We start from the raw sequence: 23,411 nt of genomic DNA on the forward strand, positions 1-23,411 counted from the left end.
ACCTTGGCTGTATACATTTCTCACTAACCTGATCAACAGTGAGTGAATGCAGGCTGTTGCTGCTGTCCAGCAAAAGTTGGCTTTCTGAGTTCATGCCACCTAAAGTTTCCACAGCTAAATACTGTCACCTACTGACACAAAATAATATGACAGAATAATATGACAGAAAATAGAGAATCTGAAGAAAACTAACATGGTGGCCTCAAATTTGCTTTGGTCTTTTTAAAGACAAATAAAAGGACAGAATTCAAATTTTAACCAACAAATCTTATATGAACTTTTATATTTTAATATTCTTTTTTTGTTGTTGCATCATATAGCTGAAGTATCAGTCCAGTATCAGAAGTATATTTAGTAGTAAAACTCAAGAACCATCTTTAACTTAAGTAACTTTGCAGAAAAATGTAACTGGGGTCAAATATGTTCACCAGATGCCATAGTCATAGACAGCCATAAACTCAAAATGTATGTATTGTGCAAGTATTATTGGGCAAGTATTTTACTGTATAAATATGGTACTAAATATGTGGAAAATTGTACCGGTGGTTTGCATTAGCACTGAAATAAGGCGAGCGTCTGACAGTAGACATTTCACATCTATTCTGGCGACAAATGTAAATCACATTATGAAAAGATATGGGATTTTTGTTCCATTACATCTGTCTGTTATTGTAGATCTTCTCATTAATTTTACTTCCTCCATATGTTTAATTCTTTATTGCTGTATACAAATGACTACTGAGTCATTTTCAGTGAAATCAGCAGATGTATTTTACTCATACCAAAACTTGAACTATTACTTAGTATTTTTTTTATTTATTATTAAGATGCTGACCAAACTACGCATTTGCTTTGATATCCCTGTCATGTAACTTTAAAAGATCAACTTCAAAGTGATCGTACATGATGTTCGAGTGACTATGATTTATTTTTGAAACCTCGTACTGCATCAGTGTCGCTATGATAGCTATTCATGTTTTTGCAGTCACATTTTTACACTAAGCATCATAACACCGGTGTCCGTTATTGGATTGAAATGGCAGCAGTGGTTACTGCTGACCTCCCGATCAATAATTCAGTCGCTCCAGCAGCGCTTATCAATAATAAACGATCGGTTCAGTATTTGAGGTGGAATGTTTCAGGACGTTTGACACGGCACGGCTCCGGATTCGCCAGACGGGATGCCAATCTTCCACACGGCCTCTAAAATCCCGCCCACCTGTCGTTCATTGAACGTCGCCTGCGTAAAAGTAACGGTGTTACAGAAAGACCGGAAATTGAATCTTCTTTCAAAATATAATCGTGCAGGTGGTAAATATACATATACATTTTTAAAAGATTGAAATCATAAAAACAAAATAATACATTAAGTAGCCTATAAACATGTATATATAAATATATATATACAATATATTCTGTCATTATTTCTGTCTATTGTGTCCCTTGAAGAAATTTTGTTTTCTTATATGTATATATTATATGTATATTTATAGAGCATTTAAATCATGTTATCTATTGCATTTCTGGCTTTTGGTGATTGAGATCAAAGTCGTCGGAACTGTTTTATACAGTGTCTAAATTTGACACCTTAATTGGCCAGACAAGGAATTGGACTTTACAGAAGTTCAAGACAGCAGATAACAATTGTCAGTTGGATACAGAAACAGACATACTATACCATTAAAGATATCAACATTTATAATCAAAAAGGCAAAGCATTACCGATTTTGATTTTCTTTTCTTAAATCCACCCAATTTTCAACATCATTGTCGCGCGAAAAAAGGAGCTGTTGATTGATGGCTTTTATTTTGGAATTGTTAACCGGATCTTGTGTTGCGCAACTTTTCTGACTCGACAGCGGTGGTGTTTCTGCGGGTGCTGGACGCGGTGGATAGCAGCCGGACTGAAATCTATAAAGGTGGGTTTTCTGTCTTTAATAATCTGCTGCACGGACTTAAATTCGTAGCGTCATATTTAAATAAATGGTTTCCTCTATTTACTCTTTGTGTTACTGTTTATGTTAAATAGCAAGTGAAGGATTTCAGATGAAAGAACCCCTGACATAAAACGCTTGCCTTAACAGCTGTTTCCATTGTGAAAAAGCAGAAAGCCGTCATAGATGGAGCCTTTAAAACGCATGTTGCTTCGTGTTGTCTGTGTGGCCGGATGAAGGCTGCTGCTGCTGCTGCTGCTGCTGCTTTAGTGGATCTCTGGTGTGATTCAGGGCCTGTCCTGCAGGAAAAGGCGTTTCACAGCGTCCGATGGTTGAAATCAAGAAAATGGGTCTAAATGGCCCTGAGGAAGGAACAATAGAAAACACATCAACAACTCATAGAGCAAACTGGACGACAGATGTTATTCTTTACGAGCATACGCACGATTATCAGTAAATCAAAAATAATAATTACATTTGATAATCATATGTAATCATGTTTTATGAGTACCTATTATTATAAAATACGCTTAAGGTCACCACAGAGTACTCACTATTATGGCCTACTCACTATTAGTCCAAATATTAGGAGGATTATGTAAATATTGTTGTTATATTACTCATGAAAGGAGCCCTGGGTTGAGCCATATGGAGGACTGCTGTGTTCCTGGTGAGGAAAAACAAGTCAGGTCTCGGTTTGTGCTTTAATATGATCTGGCTGTTCATTCATTCATATTCAGATGCAAAATCAGCCTATTAAGTATCCTACAGAGTTTTACTGCTCATATATGCTGGAGCGCGTCTTTGACAGCACACAGGATGAAAATGCTGAATATATGAAGAGAATATATAAATGGGTCTATAGATGAAAGCATTTGTGTGCAAGTCTATTTGTGTGCGTGTGTGTGTGTGTGTGCACGCGTGTGTGCATGTGCGTGTGCTTTCATCTACTTTCATCTACTGTTTTCAAAGCCTTACAGAATTGTGCAGTAATGAAAAATGCACAATACCATAATTGTTGAGTCAGTCAGCAGTTTGATTTTTAACATTAAACATTATAATGGTACAACACAGAGCTGTGTCGACTGAGATTTTAACTAGCAGTGATTGGGTTTCACTTGTTTTTTTTTTTTTTTAAATCTGCAAAGATGCTTCATTGAGTTGAATATGAGCTCACAGTCTGCGGAACACATCTGCACAGCCTCTGCTCACAGCAAACTTCCTGGCAGTGTTAGACCTGAAGGCAAAAGTGACGCATCTGCTGTTTCGCATGGCAAAACACACATCCATGTTGCCAAACACCACAGTACCAACCGGGATCAGACTGATGCACCAGATCGATGTCTTTTTTTTTTATTACAGTTCAAGCCAAGTCAGTCACTTTGTCAGTATTACGAGTCTCCAGAGAGACTCTTGTCTGAAGGAAAACAGAGTGAAAATTCAGGCTTTTGTTTTCTAAATTAACCTATTACATGTCTTAAAGAAAAGCTGCCACTGAAAGAACTGGACTTTTACTGTCCCATGATTATCTAAAGCTGCTTCAGAGGCTTTGGCACTTAAGAAAAACAAAACGATATCTGAACAGTTAAAGACTCAGACATAAGCACATAGGCCAGAACTGTTTGATATCTAGAAATTACCCTTTAAAGGCTACATCAATGCATACTATGACTATTTGGGAAATATAGAATATTAATAAGTGTCATCGTCAAGTGACAAAAGAAACCCTTAAATCCAGAAAGAATAGAAAGACTTAACATTTGTGCAAATTAAAGAGAAGACATATGCAGAAGAGCAGCGAGAAAATGTGTCACATAAGATAAATATTTGTAATATAAATAAACCTATTCACAAACAGACATGAGGTTCTATTTTGAATCCAAAATGTCTCGGATTCACCTGCAGACTGTCGCACTGAAAACGGTCTCCCACATCCTCCTCTGGCTTCTCTCTTCCCTGCTTTCTGTTTTGTGATGAAGAAAAAAAAAAAAGAAAGAAGAGATTCTATTTTTAGCCACCCCTCCTCTCATCTGCATCCCCACGCTTCCTAGATAAAGGAGGCACGTGATTGGAGGAACAGGGGGGGGAAATGCCGTCTCAGCCAACCTGGGAGCAGGACAGCAGCTGCGTAACACCACTGCTGTCTGTTTCAGTACGTTGTTGTTTCACACACACAAGGCTGGTTAGTGACATAAATGATGCGTCAGGGGAACAACTGGGTGTTAGTTAATATCAGATATTCAGAAATATTGACAGGATGTTAGATGTATTTCTACGGTTGTTGTAAATTAATTTGACCTGTCAGTTGGTGACTCAGTTGTCCAGTTTTAGTGTCTCACTTTAACATTTTGCCATGAAAATCACAGTAAGTGAACAGCACAGCAAGGAAACATGCAAACACCGGCAGTTTGCTTGGAGGGGTCAGAGGTCAAATGTCTGCTGACTTCACTGCTGAACAACTGCAATAACCCTTCCAAATTAAATGGATTTCAAGTTTTACAAGCCTCTTGGCCAGTGTAGATCAGAATAGGCATCAGTTGTTTTACTGCAACATCCGCATATATTTTACTTCGTCTGAATCGTGCTTCATTTAAGCAAAGGGCAGATAAATGTTCGATTCCTCAAAGCTTCTTATTTCTGCTTTAGTTTACTAGTTGTGGTTGTGACTCTGGATGTGAGGACACAATTTTCATGTCTGACAGAAAATTTTAGATCTGCAAAAACCTTCTCCACCCTCTCAGTCCGTTCATCGATTAGAAAGGCCTTTACCGCACTATAAAAGTACTCCATTTCAAGAAAAAGCCCTGCATTTTACATTTCATTTAAATACAAGAATAGGCTGTAAAATATTCTTAAAGTAGGACAATGAATAATATTATTTCTTCTGAATGACCATTGTCAGTGGACTATTCTATTACTGTAGTAGTATTTCATATTATTTCTTGTAGACTTTTTCTACAACATCTGAGCATGTTTTAAAAGCTAAAGATAATGATTATTTTCACGATGGCTTAATCCTGGATTCCACAAGGATAAAAAAAACAAAAAATGTTTTTATTGTACCCAATCAGTAAATCACAGCCTTCGAACAAGTCAGTAAATACTGATATTACTGAACCTCAAACTGTCAACTTCAGCCCTGCCAAATTTTATGCAACAAAGAGGAAACAATGCCATATATATTTTAATACTAGTAGTGCTAGGCGGCCTCTTCAGTGAATGTCAGCCGTCCGTCTGCAGCTTTCGAACAACACCAGGTCAAAACTTATGACGAGACTGTGTGTAAAACACCAGGTGGCTTTTCATTTGAAAAGAGGGCTTTTAATTTGAAATGGATAGAGGAAGATGTGACATTCAGCCAACCAATGGTGGAACTTCTGCATTCTGTCAGCCACTCACTCAGTGAGATACATTTTATAGGGCTGGCCTTGTTGCTGCAGTGCAGTCACAAATGGAGGCAGTTTTAACAACAGATAGAACCTGGTTTCTGCAACAGGAGCCTCCGGGGTGGGAGGGGTTAAACAACTAGAAACACAGATAGTGTTAAACTTCTGATTTAGTTGCTATTGATGAAATATCTGTTTTAAGCAGCACTTCGGTTTGATTTGTTGCTCTGTGGTGCCACAGATCAGCTGATGATGAAGAAGAGTTTTAAAGCAGGAAGGTGTTTGGGTGATCCGGGATCAGCTGTGGATTAGCTGTTTGAAGGCTGCCAATACTGATTAAATGAGCCTGACTTGCTGGCTGCAGGAGCACTTAGCTCCGGATCAATCCAGCTTCTGCAGGACGTCAATCTCCTTTAGGTGACAGGTTTAGAGGAGAGCTCGATGATGTCGTCATCCAGCTCTGAAACCTACAACTCTTAGTCATGATTGGAAAAAAAGAGAAGATCTGTGGTTAGAGAAGGTGGCTTGAAAATCCAAGCAGAGGTGAAGGTGTAGCTGCTGACAAAGTGCTCTTGAGCAAAGCAGGAAACCTCCAGTTACAAATAGTTGCATGTTAGTTGGATGATAAAGGCCATTGTTAGCGTGAACTCCCTATTTTCAGGGCTTTCTAACATAAAGGTTTAATTTAAAATTCAATCTTGAATGCTTCATTTTACATCGATTTTTGCAGTTTTCTCCTATTTCAAAGTAATTTGATCTGATCTCACGAGCATATAAAATCAAATGTAGTGACCTTAGATATTTGGGAAACCCATCTCATCCTACAATTAAAACTAAAAGTCCCAGCAGGAACATACTGTTTGTGACAGATGTGAATTTCAGTGTCATTTTGTCCGCGTTAGCTTTCTCTGCTGATGGAGGCTTGATAAAACACCTCCCTCCTCCTCCATCTTCCCTCTATGATATAAGGTCTGATTTTTCCTCGGCAGCTACTGTCAGTGTCCATTTTGCAGTCTTTATCCAGCCTACTTTGAACCCTCAAATCACATCACTACTGGCACTCAGTGTTGTCTCAGTGTCTTGCTTTTGCCTGTCTGAACATGGGAGAAGATTTTAATCTCAAAGCCAGTTTGATGGAACCTTTAATGTGGGTGATATACTGTCACTGTGAAATGCTACGCTGTCCTTCACTTTAGAGATTTCTGCTTGCAGCTTTGAGTCTCTAAAATCTCTTCGTCATGTAAGAAAAACACAAATAAAGTCAGAAAATGTTCAATATTAATCAATATTGCTTTGCTATTATTAATATATCTGTCTCGGAGTCCTTTGTAGGCTCAGAAAGTATGTCACACTTGAAAAGGAAATTATATAATTTAGTGTAGAGATTTTAAACTGATAATGACAATGATGATTATAATGATAAGACTTTATTGATCCCTGCGGGTAAGCAGGGTCACAAGTCAGCACATTCAGCCAACAACAAGACGATGAGCTCAGGAATTCAATATGTAGCTTAAAATTACAATGCAAAGATAATAATAAGAGTAAGAAAGCAGAAATGCAGGAGTAACGTATGGATTGAATGGATCAAATTTTTCACCTTCACATAATAAACATATATTTTATTGATCAAAAAATTGTAAACCTGAAATGATTAGTCAGTTGAATCAGCGGATCAGATTTTTTTTCCAAGCAAAAATGCCAGATTTCTCTGGCTCCAGCTTCTCTACTGTCTTGTTTTTTTTTTCTGGTTTATATCATCGTGAATTATCTTTGAGTTTTTAGACAACTGCAGGATTGCTGGTGGAAACAAACAAGACATCTAAAGACGTCAAGTTGGGTGTGGGTTTTTCAGTATTTTCTGACATTCAGGGAAAACAATTGATTATTCAACAATGAAGGAAATTGTTTGTTGCGGCTCTAGTAACTGGACTCCGTAGCTCAGTGGTTAGCGCCCTGATCTCGTAAACCTTGGAGTTGGGAGTTCAAATGCTGCCGCGGCTTCGTGATGTTTTCACGTCAGATTCTCCTCGAAGCAAAACACTGAACCCTAAAATTGTTCCTGATGTTTCAGTGCATGAAAAATGTGAGGAGATTATATAAATTCATGTAATATACAGTGTGGTCCTATGTACAGTTTCTTTGAATGGTATATCAAACTGTGTTCAGGAAGCTCTCACTGTGGTACACCTGACTTGTTTTACTATAAAGACCAAACGAAAGCAGCAGCAGCAACATCCTGCAGGCTGAAACACATTTACATAATGTGAATTTGTTAATTACTTTGCGATTAAGCACAAAGGCTTCAGTCTCTAAGCTTCTGTATCAAATTAGTGAAGGTTAAACCAACACTCTTCTCCGCAGTTAATCTCGGAGACGCAGAGGAAAGGCTACAATAATCTCACCACACCGTCACACACAGTCGACGCTCAACAGCCTCTTCTGAAAGCCAACAAAAGTCTGTGATGGTGTTTGACTAGATCCAGACTCCCACCAGTGGCTAATTACTATTAACCTCCTCTAATCACTGCTATTAATATCAGCCAAATGCTTACATTTGCAACAAGTGTTAAGACAACATTTTGGTCTAGAAGAAGCTCAATAAATGCACGTTTTAGATATCAAACATTTTAAGAAAACAGTAGGAAAGAGGCTGAGGGTGGCAGCACTAAGAAAGATGCAGCAAATATTCCTGAAGTGATGAACAATTTTGAGAGAGAAAATGAGGATGCAGAAGAAGAGGTAATGGTTTTAGTTTTGCAAACTCTAAACTGACTATAAGATCAAGACTTAAATGTATTTTTCTAAATTTAAAACTTGTCTTAATTGCCTGATGTGCCATCACTGTAACATGGCTGACTCAGCTCAAAGAAACTCTTCAATTGAGAGCACATAGGCAGAAATATCTGCAGAGCTGAGCAGACACTTTGGTGGGGCAGTAACACGAGTACATACATTTTTAATAAGGCTGGCCAGAGAGGAAACCGAACACCAAACCCTGACTGTGATCAAGTGTGATCTCACTTCCAAGAGGCTTCATGGAGTCAGAGAAACGTCTTTAAATGACCGATCCTTGACAGATCCTTAGTCTAAAGATAACTTTCGAATTTTAGATGTTTTGCATTCGTTTTGTGAAATGTTATTTAAAATCTGCCCACTTGACATCGTTATTATACAGTTCAGATCAGACATATCCGTGAATGTGTTTTCATCCTGTTTATATTTAATCCAATTTATATATATTATATATATTTTTACATTCATTTAAAAAAAAGACTATTTCACGCAGAAAAAAGCCCAATTCTACCCTTAGGTGGGGTGAAAAATGTGACAAATTAATAACAACAAAATGTGACAAAACAGGGGAGAAGAAAAATGTCCTTTTAACGGGAAGAAACCACAGACAGAACCAGACTCAGGGTGGGGGTTTCATTCTCACAAGGCCATGCACTGTAAACAAAAAGTCACAGGACTGACATACAGACAGATCCTAAGACTGAGTTTGGACTAAAATCAGCAAACATGACTCACCACTTAAACACAGAAGAACATGAGCACTAGACCTCATGACTTACTAGTAAACAAATGCCATTTTACCTTTCCTCCCAAGACAATACAAAAGCGAACATGCGATGTAGTTTGCGGGTGTGTCGGCCGTTAAATACTGCATGCAAAGAGTGGTGGGATGGCGGCATCTCCTGATGGTCTTGTGTTTGTTAAAGGTGACAAAAACGGCAACTTTTCTTCTGTTAGATATTTGTGGATTAGTTTATTCAACACACTGCTGGTCTCCTTCATCCCCTGTGTTTGCTCTCATTCACTCTCATTGGATTACGCCCTCACCCTCGGTGAGTCACACTGCAGTTCTCTAGCTGTGACCGAGACTCCAGTTTTTTTTAGGCCTGAGAAATGAAGACATTATTTAATTTCACCTGAGTTCAGTGGCATTAAGTCTCCCCTGAGGTGAACCGAGGAAGATTCACTTAAAAGGCTCGAATGTGCTGTAATGGTGTTAATATTAATGAACCCTTTACGACTTCAGTGACGTCTGAAAGTATTTGGTGACACGTTTTTGTAGTGTTGGCTCACGCAGACTGGATTGGAAATTAAGCAGTGACTGAGTTTAAAGTGCTGCTTCTCAGATTGAATTTAAAGGTTCCTATATACATATCAAGTGAACTATGTAGGTATTGTAGCCCTTTTTATACATGATTTTTTACCAAACTTTAGGGGACAGAAAATAGTTTGACAAGTTAACAAAAGGTATTACAGGGTTTTTTGTTCCCTATTCTGTGCATTAGCAGACAGTTACATGGCAGGGTTTCTCCTTCCAGGCCTTCACTGCTGACAACTTTATGTCTTGTTTAGGAAGCTTTTTGCCTTCAGTCTGATCCTCAGCAAGTTGGACTTTAGTTGGATTACTGTCTGGGCTAGACAGGTACACTCAGCTATTTCAAAAGGATTGGTTGTCATTCTAAAATAAGGGCGCCCTGTTAGCCTGGCTCCACCCACGCATTGCTCACATCTTCAGTCTTCGCTGTGATTTTATTCTGGAAACCCTGTTGGAAGGTTTGCTCAGCCACTCTGAAGGACGGACCAATCAGCAACCGTGACCGTGGCTAAGTACCATGACGTTGAACATAAGCGTTTGTTTGTAAATATTGTTCCAACAATGGCGGCTATGTCAGAGTTAGATGGAGCGATGCGCACAATTGCAGCAACGCGAGCAAATATCGAGGGACTGAAGTCCGGGTCTGCAGAATCTAAAATGGTCATGTGCTGACATGGTGTTGCACTCTGTTGTTTACAGCCTAATGAGTTCCAGCAGTACATATTGTACATTATATGGAAGTCAACACTTCTCTGTTGCTCCAACAGTTTGAAAATAAACTTGAGGTTCACACACTTTAGGACCACAACTGGAGCGTGGCCACATCCTGTGTATTTACGCCATGAATTTGTACAAACATGCAACTTTAAAGTCATTTCAAAGGTGTCTCACTTTTCAGTCAGTTATACTGTTTAAATTCAAGAGCAAACACTTCTGGCAAATTCCCTTTCATTTTTCCTTTCCCAAGAGGCAATAAATAGGTTTTAAACAGAGCAAATATTTCCAGATGTCTTAAATTGAGCTAATATTTAGGTGTAAAAATGCTTTAAAAATCAAGATAAATCATGTGAAAATCCAGTGTTATATTCCTTTAGTTGTGACTCACCAATCACATCCTTAATTTTATACCCATGATCATCTTTTATTAGGTCTCTTATTCAGAGTCCATTTATGATATAACATATTCTCTGAAAGTCGTGTTGTCTGGAAGTATCCGCTGGAGCACGAGGCTGCCAATTTGTGAAGAATTATTGACGTCACTGGTAGAGCAGAAGAGGTCAACAAAATAGAAATTGACAACTGCTGCATTTTCAGGAACCCAGCAAAAAAAATAAATCATTTTTATACAAAGCAGTTCTGTAACAAGACGCCCGTCTTCTGTGAACCTCGGTGCAGCTACGTCGGCTGCAGCAGGTCGGATCACCTCTCGGGCCGCCTGCTCAGCCCCTCCTTTGCATAACAAACCATCAACGTGTTGAGGAAGGGTCGCTGCTTCTTCATTATTGAACAAGCATCTGTCTGTTCCTTCGTGTAAGCCGATAGGCCGGAGCTGCGAGGAGGGTGCAGTTGTTTTGTTTGTGCTTTATTCCCTGAGAGTTCTCGTGTTCCACTGCAGCCGAGTTGAGATAACAGTTTAAATATAGAGCAGGTGAAGGGACTCGGAGTCCTGCAGGCTCCAGTCATCGTGCACTCAAGAGTCAACACGGTTTGCTGAATCCTTTTCGGATCCAGCGCTACATACAAATGTTGTGCGTTTCGGTGACGCAGCTGTCGGTTTGTTGGATTTGTCACGTCAGAATATTTGGCATGCTTTTCCCACTTTTAGCTGATCCAAAGATTTCCCTCATGGCTTCTGTCAGAAGGTTCCTTTATAAACTGATATGAGCATGAATTAATATTGATGAAGCACTATTTTGTTCATTGAGACTCACTGCATGACACTGCTGAACAGAAAGTGTCCTCCTCCCATCTTTGTGGAGGGCATTCAAATGTAGCCACAGATGGGAGTTATGTTTTTGGCGTTATGTTTTTGGGTTGTCCGTATGTACAGACCGTACGGACGTCCATCCATCCCATTCTTGTGAATGCAAGATCTTTTCAAATTTGGCATGAATGTTTACTTTCCCTCAAGGATGAACTGATGTGAATTTGGTGGGTAAAGGTCCCTGTGACCTCATGTCTGTCCCGACTTTCCTTCTCAACTATTTTCTTAGCACAAGTCTGCACTGCACGAGTCTGAACAGACATGAACTGCAACTTGACTGGGTGGCAGAGATATACAAGCATTAGGTGGTAATTCTAGTTTTCTCTTTTCTTGTTGCTGTCTGTCGACAGAAGAATTACATTTTCATTTCTCTTTTTTTCAACATTTTTGAAGATGTGGTCGTCTTGTATAAACTATTGGATTTATGAACGGGCAAAACCGATTGGAGGTTTTTTGATGTGTGTTTTGGCCGAAGAGAGAATCTGATTAAATGTGTAGTCTGTCCCAGTACACATCTTATTTTCACAAATGTTTCAAGCGATCTTCATGACTACTGGCAGGATATTAATAAAGAAGCGTGCAAAGGGTTTAATGTTGATGGGCTTTTATCTACTAAAGCTCACAATGGTCTTCATCTTGCCATGGCAACTGCTTTCACAAATTGTTTTATTTAAATTTTAGGTAAGTTTTAGGCTTCTGATTCTAAAGTTGCCTCTGTCATATATTTACTTCTCAGTGGTGTCATTGTAAGTGTTAGATGTCAGGCTACATCTTTAACAGACTGTAATTTAAGCTGTAACCACGAGACTCCTGCCATTAAGGAATCATCATCATCAGCATTGGAGAGACCTGAGCAGAAAGATCTCTTTGGACTTGACCGGTCTGCCTCCATCAGATGGTACAACTTTGTTTTTGTTGATGGCCTAAATTTCAAAGAAACACCTGAAATCATGTCCAGGGGGCATATGTTGAGACAGATTGAAGTAAATGATGACGGCACAGAGCTACTGACCTTAAAATACACGTCCAGCTGGTGACGAACTAAAATGAAGCTCATGTTCAGTTGCTCTTCACACACTCCCAGCTCATTGTGAATGATTGCCTCCAACATCTCACCATCGAGGAAAACTCAGATGGGTTTTCTGTTTTCCCTCGACATTACAATATGCTGCTTTGATTAATTTCCATTAAGCAAATGTGCGACATTTAAGCCCGACTAGTTAATCACTATCGTCTGTTATGCTGATTCGAACAGATGCTTGCAAAATCTCGTCTTTTGTCTAAAGCCTCATTAAATGTCTGACCTTTTCTGTGTGAAAAGGCCCCTCTGCTGTGTGGGTTTATGAAGGAGGTGGTCACTAATCTAGCATTCTGTCCAGGCTTACAAAAATAGCTGCCAATGTGCCGCTCTTATCATGTCCCAAGTCTACATGTCTTATTACAGCCCTACAAGATCAAGTCCTGTAAGCTGGTACCCCAGTTTGTGGGTCTATTTCCCATCGATAGGGGGGTTCCATTAACGCACAACAGGAACAGTCACAGAACTTTTTGATCACCCCTCGTATATGCATGTACACCAAACTCCGCATCATATAAAATTGGCAAGAACCCTTTGTCGTCCTGCTGTTTATTTACTCAAATGATTGACTGATCGTTTTGTCTATAAAATGCTGTTAAATTTCTTAGTGCCCAAGGAGATCAAATAGCTTTATTTTTCAAAAGATATTCAAAGATTGTAAATTTAGAGATTTGATATACACATTCTTGACATTTTTTGGTTGACAATTCAGCAAAACATCTATGACTCATCAGTGCTGATTACTTTCCTGTTGATCGACTAATCGCTGTAGATCATCTCTGCGTTTTCCTTCTACCTTCATCCTCTTTTCTCTTAAACCTTCATCAGATCACCTAATTTGTCTCAGCATTTTCACCTTTTTAGTTACCATTAGTAACATGTACCTGAAGTTCCTCTTCTTTGCCTCTGTCCACAGATGGCCTCGGCAACAGCGACCTACGGGCAGAAGGAGTCTTCGGACCAGAACTTCGACTATATGTTCAAGATCCTCATCATCGGCAACAGCAGCGTGGGCAAAACCTCCTTCTTGTTCCGCTACGCCGACGACTCCTTCACACCGGCTTTTGTCAGTACGGTGGGCATCGACTTCAAGGTGAAGACCATCTACAGGAATGACAAGAGGATCAAATTACAGATCTGGGTAAGATGATGAGACATGTGTCATGAACTGAAATCTATATAGTACTTTTAGATCTATGTAGTTGAATTATAAAACAAGTGGGTTTATTTGACAAAGTAACAGATGTAATTAAAAAAAAAATACCAACATGCCGGCATTGAGCAGACATTGAGGAAGTTCAGTGGACAGGGTTGTTGGATTTATGACAAGTTCCTCAATTAAAACTTTTTAATCGCATGAAATTGAAGATCAATAGATTTGACTGAAACACAGCTGAAATTTGACCTGTGTAGAAATAATCATTAAATTTGACTGTATGCGTCTTGGTCACAAATATGAACATCTGACTTATTAAAGGAAGAACAAAGCTACCGTCACGATCTGCTGGAATCAGGACCTGAATGCACAAAGCGCACACAAGGATATAAGCAACAAAAGAACTTTACCAGAACTTTCCTGAGTCCAAATGTCCAGAGTACCAAAACAACCAAAAATACAACCAAGGAACCAAACCTTAAGAGGAGCAAAAGAATAAACATATCCAGAAAATAAAGACCTGAACTTGATCAAGGTTCGACATGAAGGAACCGACTCTTAAGATGGAGACTTGACTTAACAATCCGGCAACCAGTTAGTTTTAAGCGGGAGTATATATCCTGGCTTGGTTCATAGGTGACCAAAGAGTCAGACTTTCCACAACATTTGCAATGTTGTGGCCATGTTTGATTTCAAGAGCCAGCTGACCACTGATGTGCATCAACTTCAATTAACCAATAAATTACCAAAACAGAATAATTTTCCTCATGTAAAAAGCACAAAGGTTCCCCTCTGAGAGCCCCGCTCATCACGACACATAAACTGAAGTAGGATAGCTGCATCCAACAATCTGTCGCTGCAGCAGCATGTACAGGTACAGGTTAAAAGCAATACAAATGACAAAATAAAAATAGAGGTAGTAAAAATATTAGATGTATAAAATGTAAACTGCACATTATATACAAATAAAATGTAATAATATTAAAATAAATTACAATAAATTAAACAACATGATGTTTCTGAACATGTTAAACAGAGTTGCAATGTGAAACTCTGCCCTGCGGTGCAGTTTTCTCATGGAAACTGTCCTCAGATTGCAGTGAACACATATTCGCACGCAGCTTCGCCTTCTCTGCAGCCGGCTCATCCCGATGAACCTCGGATGAGCTGAATAGAATAAATTAGAACAGAAGTAATCAAAAGGCAACAAAACACAGCGAGTTACAGTGACATGCCCTCGGGAGCAAACAGGACGGTGTTTCTTCTGATGGTTTGTTGCATCAGACATGCGTCGGCCTCTTGAGGGCTCGACAGTAAGACAAGCATTCAGGGAGAACAGGCTCCCTGAGGGGAGCTGAGCTGCAGGAAGCTGGTGTTTCGGTATCACGTTGGAGGATCATTTCATCATTTCCACCTTTACAACACGTTCTGCAGCGGCTAGAGCCGTGATGATGAGCAGAGCAGCGTGTGTGTGTTGGGCTGCCTCTGTTGTCAGCCTTTGCCAGCTCTTGCCTCTGGTAAGAAAGACACGATTGGCCAATCAGAGCACAAGAAACCAATGACTGGGTGCTGCTCTCGCCTCCCCCAAAACTACACATCTCCCTCAGTAAATGTCCCCTCCTCTCCCCTCGCGCGCACACACACACACACACACACACACACACACACACACACACACACACACACACACACACACACACACACACACACACACACACACACACACACACACACACACACACACACAAAACATACAAACCCCCTCCCCCATCTCTCTGCAATTCTCTCTGCTAGTAACAAAATGAAAGTGGTTTGGATAATGTGCTCAAAAGTATGTCTGTTTATTTTACAGCGTGCAGCTAATACCATGTATGGTGACCTGTGCAGGTGTTTGATGTACACTTACATACATGTTATCTCACCTGAAACAATGTTTTTTTGTGTGTATTCGTGTGTGTGTGCGTGCCTGTGTTTTTAATTACCCTTTTGTGTAACGTGTTGAAGAGTAGGTGCCACTACTTTGTCATACTGCAGCTGATATTGAAGGTTGAAGATGCTTTCTTTTTTCTTGAACCTGTACGGAGAAATGACGAGCCTTACATCTACACTTTTACATTTTAATTTTATACCGCGTACACGCATCCACACTACTGCGCCATTTTTTTTTTTTAACCCTTTAAACAGAGTCCTTTGAAATTGCTACTGAATCCATTTTAGTTTGAAAACTTTGGGATTGAGTTTTAGTCTGGACAGGTGGCAGCAGACACTTGACTCAAAGATGATACTCGTGTTTGCTTCCCACGTTTTCTAGTAGCTGCTAGATTTTTATGATGTTTTCAGCCCTATTAGGAGCAAGTGGGAGGCATGCTATATGTTCCTGTGGTATGCATTTTCAGGCTGGTTTATAAGGACGGAGATCGTTTTTGTTTTAAAACACTGCTTCAGAATGAAAATATGTCAGTGTGGACATAACTTTACTTTCTTCGTGACTGACATCAACAGTGAAGCAGTGAAGTGAAAGGACATAACTAAAGATTATCTGATATGTTTGTTCATTTTTTTATTTTTATTAAATAGTCATTTATTCAAAACTATCATAAAATGTTATAAGCAATTCACCAAATATGAATATATACACACATTTTTAAAAGCTGTTTATTTTTCCCTTTCATATCCTTTTAGTCAAATTAAAGCAACAGAGACACGTCAATAAGCCATTCTCCTCTTAACAAGACTATTTAACTACATTATACGCTGCCCGCTGGACAATTAATATTTTCATTTTGCATCAAGCTTTTTGTTCTTTTAAAATTGCCTGTTTTCAGGACTCACAGTGAGCACAAAGATGAGCACTCCAGTGTTCGTTATATAAGACCACTCAGTGCTACCTACACTGACATTTTAGGTATAGAGCTGATGCTCTTATCCTCAACCGCCTGCAGTACACCGAGTGGAGGAGCACAAGATCTACACCGCTTCTACACAACTTTATAACAAACAGTTTGGAGAGTAAAAGGTCAGAGCTGCAGCGCTCTAAAAAATAGATGTCAGAGAACTTTCTTGTGACCCGAGAACGATCGTGCGATCGAGTGATTAGACGCAACGATGATTCCAAGAACGAAAACAAAAGCTAAGAATAATTTTTATGACGTGTGGACACATCTGTTTGTCAGATGTTTCAATGTGAATATAATTCCCGAGAATGTTTAATAAAGGCATTAGCCATGTATGTATTGCATTGTGTGATGAAATCTAACAATGACAATAAAAATGGTTTAAAAACGCTTCATCTCTATATATTCATAGCTTCAGTTCCTACACAGATGTTTGTGGTTGTTACTGTTATTTAGTTTATCCACTCTCATATGTGTAATAAATTTGAAGCTTCTTGCAGCACCTGCTTAGCTTAGCATAGCATGGAGACTGGAAACTGGTGAAAACAGCAAGCTGGGTTTCGTCTAATGGTAACAAAAAACACCTACGAGCACCTCTAAAGCTCACTGATTAGCATGGTACATCCAGTTTAATCTTAACATAAAGTATAAAAACAACATAGCGTTTTACAGGGGTCGTGTGTTGGATTATTTGTTGGCCATGGGCACTGACTTTTTGCCATCTCTGCTGGTTGTCAAATTTGTGAGAAATTAAGGAAAGGGCATTATTTACTCTCTGAAGACCCAAAAGTTTATCCTGAACCATACTTGCCATAAAGTAATCTTTCTAAAGTCGACTGTGTTGTTTTTGTCTCTTTCAGGACACGGCTGGTCAGGAGCGTTACCGCACCATCACCACAGCTTACTACCGAGGAGCCATGGGCTTCATCCTCATGTATGACATTACCAATGAGGAGTCCTTCAACGCCGTCCAGGACTGGTACGTCATTGGCTGAAGGGGAGGCGGGGTAAAAGGGAGGCTGGATTGACACATGATTATATTGGTCTGTAAACTAACCCCATGGAGCTCTACCTGAGAGAGGGAGCGTGTGTGGATGATAGATTAATCGGTATCGAGACAGTCAGCACTGGTCTGGAAATAGATGTAGAGATAGAGCAGACTGAAGAACAGAGCAGATGACGCGGTTCAGATTTCTTTGTTTCACAGTATCGGCTTCCTCTCTGTCTGCGGAAGAATCAGGTGCTGCAGTGATCACGATCTTTTGTCCTTTTTGTCTCCTGCTGGGACTGCTGCTCGGTCCGTTGTCTCTTGCGCTATGTAACTTGGATAGCTTCTTTAATTTGAGTGAATGTCAGCTAATGATGTGTCATTTCTCTGCCTTAACATTCCTCCGATTGTCCTTAAAATACAAATTCTGATGTTTTTAAGGATTATCCTGATTTCTACTCGACTATGTCAAAGTGTAAGTTTTAATTTAAGTCTTTTCATCATTGTGGACGCAGCTCCTTTGTTCCATTTGAACTTTAAAAGGACAAAAACCACAAACCGAGTTCACAGACTTCTCAGAGATAACGCAAATTGAACTTTTCTGACATTTCTTAGGTTAAGAAAAAGCTCATCATTAAAAATTTAGTAAGGGGAAAACAAATTGTGCAATATTTGAACAAAAATGCCTCCTCTGATCATTTTGGGTATTCACATTTTCTTTTCAATTTGACACTTCCTGTTCTGATCGGAACATCAGGTTTTTCTTTCTTTCTCTGTGAAATGTTTCATTTCCTTTGCGAACTCTTTTTCCAAAGTTGTTGCTGGAATAATCACAGTGACTTAACATTTGCCTGCTGTCAAAATTTGATTTCAGATTCACATTTTCATGTCACTTTTCACCCTCAGGAATCCCTCTGACTTTCCCTCAGACTTTCCAGCCTTTGAGTTTCCTCTCTGATTGCTGGTTGTGTTGGTTCCCAGGTCGACTCAGATTAAGACGTACTCGTGGGACAACGCCCAGGTGCTGCTGGTAGGAAACAAGTGTGACATGGATGACGAGCGAGTGGTGAGCGGAGATAGAGGCCGGCAGCTGTCTGAACACCTCGGTGAGTTTTAGTGATTTCAAAACTCTCCGCTTTAGTGTGGACATGAGGCCTAAACGCAGCAAAAATGATGCATTTAAAGACAAAAAGGTTTTAGTGCGGCTGTAGCCTGTGTATGAGCCGTGGTAACCTGTCCAGGATGTCCTCTGCATCTTGCTCAAAGTCGGCCCCCAATAAGTGGAATGACGGAATGGTGGACATTTTGGCCTCTTGGTGCCGATAGATCAAAAGTCAGGGGATCGGCCGAGTCATTGAGATCTGTTCTCTGGAAACCTTGAACGACCGCATATTTTGTCAATGTGCCTGGGAGAGATCACGGTGCGTCTCTTTATGTGCTGACAGGCCAAACAAACTTCTCTGACCTACTCCCATTCCCCCTCCAGGTTTTGAGTTCTTTGAGGCCAGCGCGAAGGACAACATCAACGTAAAGCAGACCTTCGAGCGCTTGGTCGACATCATCTGTGAAAAGATGTCTGAGAGTCTGGATGCCGGCGATCCCGCCGTCACAGGGGCCAAACAAGGGCCCCAGCTGACAGAGCAGCCCGCTCCTCCTCACCAGGACTGTGCATGTTAAAGCTGACTAATTCCCCAAACCCTTTTCCCTCTATCTCTCTCCTCGCCCTCCTCCAGCTGGACGCCATGTCCTCGGGTCCGTACTTCATCACCCTCTTCACTCCCTTTCCTGCTTCTGTCTGTAGCATTATTGGCTGATGGTCACAAGAACCAGGTTGTAAAGTGTCTGAAATGCTCTGAGATGCTGGTGGACTGGTGTTTGCTTCTGGTTTCTCTGTATAACGGAGTTTAAAGATGTTGTTTTCATCAGTGCAGGTGTTGGTCTAATGCCAAAGCAAGTTCGGTCAAACTGGAGCGTTTCAGACTCTTTACAGCCGAGGTTCTACAAGGTTTCTGACCCCTCTTCTATTGTTTCCTGTTCCTCAGTGTGGTTTTTAAGAAGGATTTGACGGCGTACGTCCTCAGAGTGCCATTTAAATCCTTCCAATGTTTACAGTACTTGGTTTCATGTCAGTCAAATGTCTTGAAAAGATGCTAGCCTTGGATTTGGTGACCAAGAAGGCCACTGCGGCGTTACGTGGGAGTGACGATCCAGCTGAGATCTACTCTGTATCAATGTGTTACATTTCATATATGATTCTGGACACATGCAGAATCAAAAATACATGGGTCTATGTTTGTTTTTGTTGTCTCACCTGGTATCTAACGATGGATACTGCAAGAATTAGCAAGCATTTAGATTTTCATTGTTCATCTGAGCATTTTCATTTGGCCCTTGTTTATGGTTTTACATATCATCAGCAAACTTTTATTTAGTATTCTGGTGCCCCGTTTATCCTGTTCATGCATTAAAACACCGGGTGGGGAAAATATGAACAAGCTATAGCTATAGATGAAACATAGCAAAAAAAATGAAGGGACACATTTTATTTAATTATAATTTATTTCAAATGTACATATAAATGTTGTGCAATATATATAATATCTACAGGTATGCATTTCTGGAAATACATTTTAAAAGCTATGAAATTCTATGAGGATAGTATCAAATATAAGAGGTCTATATTGTGGGGTTTGTTTGGATGTGTGGAGGCAGCTCCTCTGTGAGCCGCTATGTTTCTCTGTTGGGTTTGTCTCATGCTACTTTCAGAGATGTCGCAAAGTCAGAAATTCATACTCCCTACTGAGAAAAATCCAGTGGGATAAGTTTGAATTAGAAGTCGTAAATGTAGTAACATGTTTGTTCATCCTCTAAATCCACCCAGTGGGATTTCCAGCACTGTCGCAAGTGAAGTGTAACATCTTAACATAACTCCGAAATCAGAGGAAGGCGCTTGCTGGAGAAACGTTGTGCTGCATCATAAATGTTTTTTTTTTTTTTTTTAAGGCATGTAGTGATTATAACTAAGCTGACACCAGGAGTTTTTCAGAATAATTAAATGATTTTAGTTTATCGAGTAGGTTGGCAAACGTTTTTATGCTTCTGTCTCAACAGTCTCACAATGTAACTTTCCTTGTTGTCAATAATAGATTATGTGAAAAATGAGCGCTATCCGAAAAGCATTTTGTGCACCACCGTTGTGCTTTCAAACAACGCTATTGATAAGACAGCATTTCACATCAGGCAGAGAACATCCTGCAGATGTAGGTTTTTTTTTTTCTAAACTGCAAAGCAGTGAGGCTGAAATTATGTAATCATAACAGCTGACAATGTCTGACTTCAGACTCGAAAAAATATTTCTTTTGTCTTCCTGACAGCCGTCCTGTCAGTCAGAGCTCCTTCGTTAAATGTCAAGTCTTTCAAACATTTCTATGTTCTCAAAACCATGTTGACATGGGTCTGGAGGATGAAAACAATGTTGTTTTGTTCGATATTTTTATGGTATTTTGCCCGGCAGTAGAAGGGAACATCTGGAGCGAAAAGTGTGACAAAAGTGTCCAACAAGGCCACAACTGACTGTTGTTGTAACATGGTACAAATCTTTGACCGTGAGGCCACTAGGACACGCAGGCCTGGTTTCAACATCATTGAAACTACTAAAACAAAAATGGCAGTTTCTTTCCAAATAAATCAAAACCAGAATCACTTCGATCGACAACTGCTGTCATTAGTTTTTTTACTTGCTGGTGTTGAGACTCGAAGAGAGCAAAGATTAGACTGACACATGATACAAGATTCAAGCATACTGCAGCATGCACGGCGTACATCAGTCCCTCGTGACGGCAGAAATCCAAAATGTCGGTCAGGCAAGATTTCAGCAGCATCTGCATCTTTTTAGATTTTGAATTGCACTGAAAGGACGCAGGTCTGTGTGCGGTATATTTGCAGTTCACATGTGCAGCCACTCATGTGTTTAATTGCTTACTTCTTAGCTTAGGAGGAAATGTGTCAAACTGCACAGCGGCTCTTCGTGTTTCTTTGCTTTATAAACAAAATAAGACTCGTTCAGAGTCAGTATTACAGAGCAGCTCTGCTGGGCTCTTGTGTGGCCGTCAGTTTGTTTTTCTGTTTGTTTGCGGTGCTATCTTCGCTCAGTCTTCAGGTAAATTATGGACAGCACTGTTTAAAGTCAAACAAGCATCAAACAGCTGGAGGCTGATTGTTCGCAGACCAGGCGGCTCAAGTTAAATATTCTGCCCTGAAGTCAGCACAGCATCACTCACATGCCTTCCCTCAGAAAGTATTTGCACACTTGCTTTAATACAGTCAAAACTGGAGTTGCCACGTGTTCCTTCTTTTCACTTCACCAAAGATGGCTGTGGAAGCAGCTCACTGTATTTTGCGGTAGAGCGCCAGAATGTGCAGTGACACCAGTTTTAAAATTGTAATAAAACAAGCAGTGAACCCTGATCATGTAAACATGATTTTAAGTCAGGGTTATTTCAGGCTTCCCGCTGGCAGTAATAAAATCATAGTTGAAGAGGATGGCAGCTATGGACTGAGAGGGCGAAGCACTGTAAAAAATCAGGATGTCATCAAAAATCACAGACTTCATGAAGTCAGTGTCTCTGATTGTACGATAAAAGCAAATCTGAATCAGAAAAAAATAATGTTGAGAGTAACTGTTAAAGTTTCAGGACATGAGGCCCCAGTCAAAGTGTCCCAGCAAAGTGGTGTTGTTATTCTTAAAAAAGGGAGTAATGATTTGGTTGGAGATTATCACAACAAACCTGGGAGAGGATTTTGATCCTACGTATATTTTACTTCTTACTGGTTGTGACTGTTTCTTTTCCAGTAAAATCCAAACTTTTAAACTGTTCTCCTTTCTAATATGTCTTCCTCTCCATATAAACCAGATAAATACTGTACCTTTGAGTCATATGTGTGGATTGTGTTGTATTGACTCAGGCTTGCATCAAAAAAAACAGGGAAATAAAATGAGAAAAAAAAGAAAAAAAAAAGACAGTAAAAACCTGAAAACCCCAAAAGAGCCATGTTGTACTGTATCTGCATTCATTTCTAGGCCTGCTCGTGAATGAATGTGTCACTCAGTTACGAAGCAATACACTACAGTATGTACACAAAAACAAATGCCATCAAGCTTGGTAGAGGTTGCTGACTTTAGATCTTCTACTAGCACGCGGAAACATTTATTTGGTCTCGTATCACTGCCTCTTCAAAATCTTCTCAGTTTGGGCCATTAAGATGAGAGAATATGCTGTGGATGTTTTTATCTGTACTTTGTGGTAAAACAATAAAAAAAAAAATTGCTAACAATCAGTTGACTTTTGTTTTATGTGCGCTCAAGGTGAGATTTTACCTGCTGCTTCTTCAACATCCAGTGAATGGATTGTAGATTTTAAACTCACAGTTAAGTTCCGATTCAGATAGACCTAAAATAATTTAATATTTCGTCGATCAACAGCAGCTACTTGTGATTGTTTGGATTTCTTGAAAGTGAACCCGTCTTCAGAAAGTTATTCCCATAAACATAAAATGAAAACATTTTTAAGCGTAAAATGTTAAATGCTCCATTTTTAATGAAATGTTTACATCTGTTAAACTCCACAAACAACCTCTCACTTATTTTACATCTAATTTGTCTTTTTTTTTTTTTTTTTTTTCAGTCAAAGGGGATGGTGCAACTTACTGTACATGAAGCAACAAAGTTAATGATAAAAAGATGGTCAGCCTGTAAAAATGTCATTGTTACAAGCACCTACTGTACTTGTTGTAAGAGATAAAACTAAAATCAGTGATACAAATATGTCTTTACATGGACAGATAGTGGCTGCATGTTACTCCTGGCATCAAACATACTAA

The 23,411-nt window shown here is 39.7% G+C and overlaps 1 protein-coding gene across 1 annotated transcript; it reads left to right on the top strand.

The window, feature by feature from the left end:
• Window positions 1–1,859: 1,859 nt before the first annotated feature.
• Window positions 1,860–22,865, top strand: LOC138623086 (ras-related protein Rab-3A). The gene is made up of 5 exons (XM_069702374.1): window positions 1,860–1,919; window positions 13,410–13,634; window positions 17,404–17,522; window positions 18,513–18,637; window positions 19,018–22,865. Exons 2-5 carry the CDS (start codon window positions 13,410–13,412, stop codon window positions 19,206–19,208), a joined length of 660 nt encoding a protein of 219 aa, XP_069558475.1. The 5' UTR covers window positions 1,860–1,919; the 3' UTR covers window positions 19,209–22,865.
• The last annotated feature ends 546 nt before the right edge of the window (window positions 22,866–23,411 follow it).

Source organism: Brachyistius frenatus, unplaced genomic scaffold (genome assembly GCF_029030835.1).
Source record: "Brachyistius frenatus isolate BFR_SWC_R1_liver_20210118 unplaced genomic scaffold, ASM2903083v1 Contig_41, whole genome shotgun sequence".
NCBI classification, from domain to species: domain Eukaryota; kingdom Metazoa; phylum Chordata; class Actinopteri; family Embiotocidae; genus Brachyistius; species Brachyistius frenatus.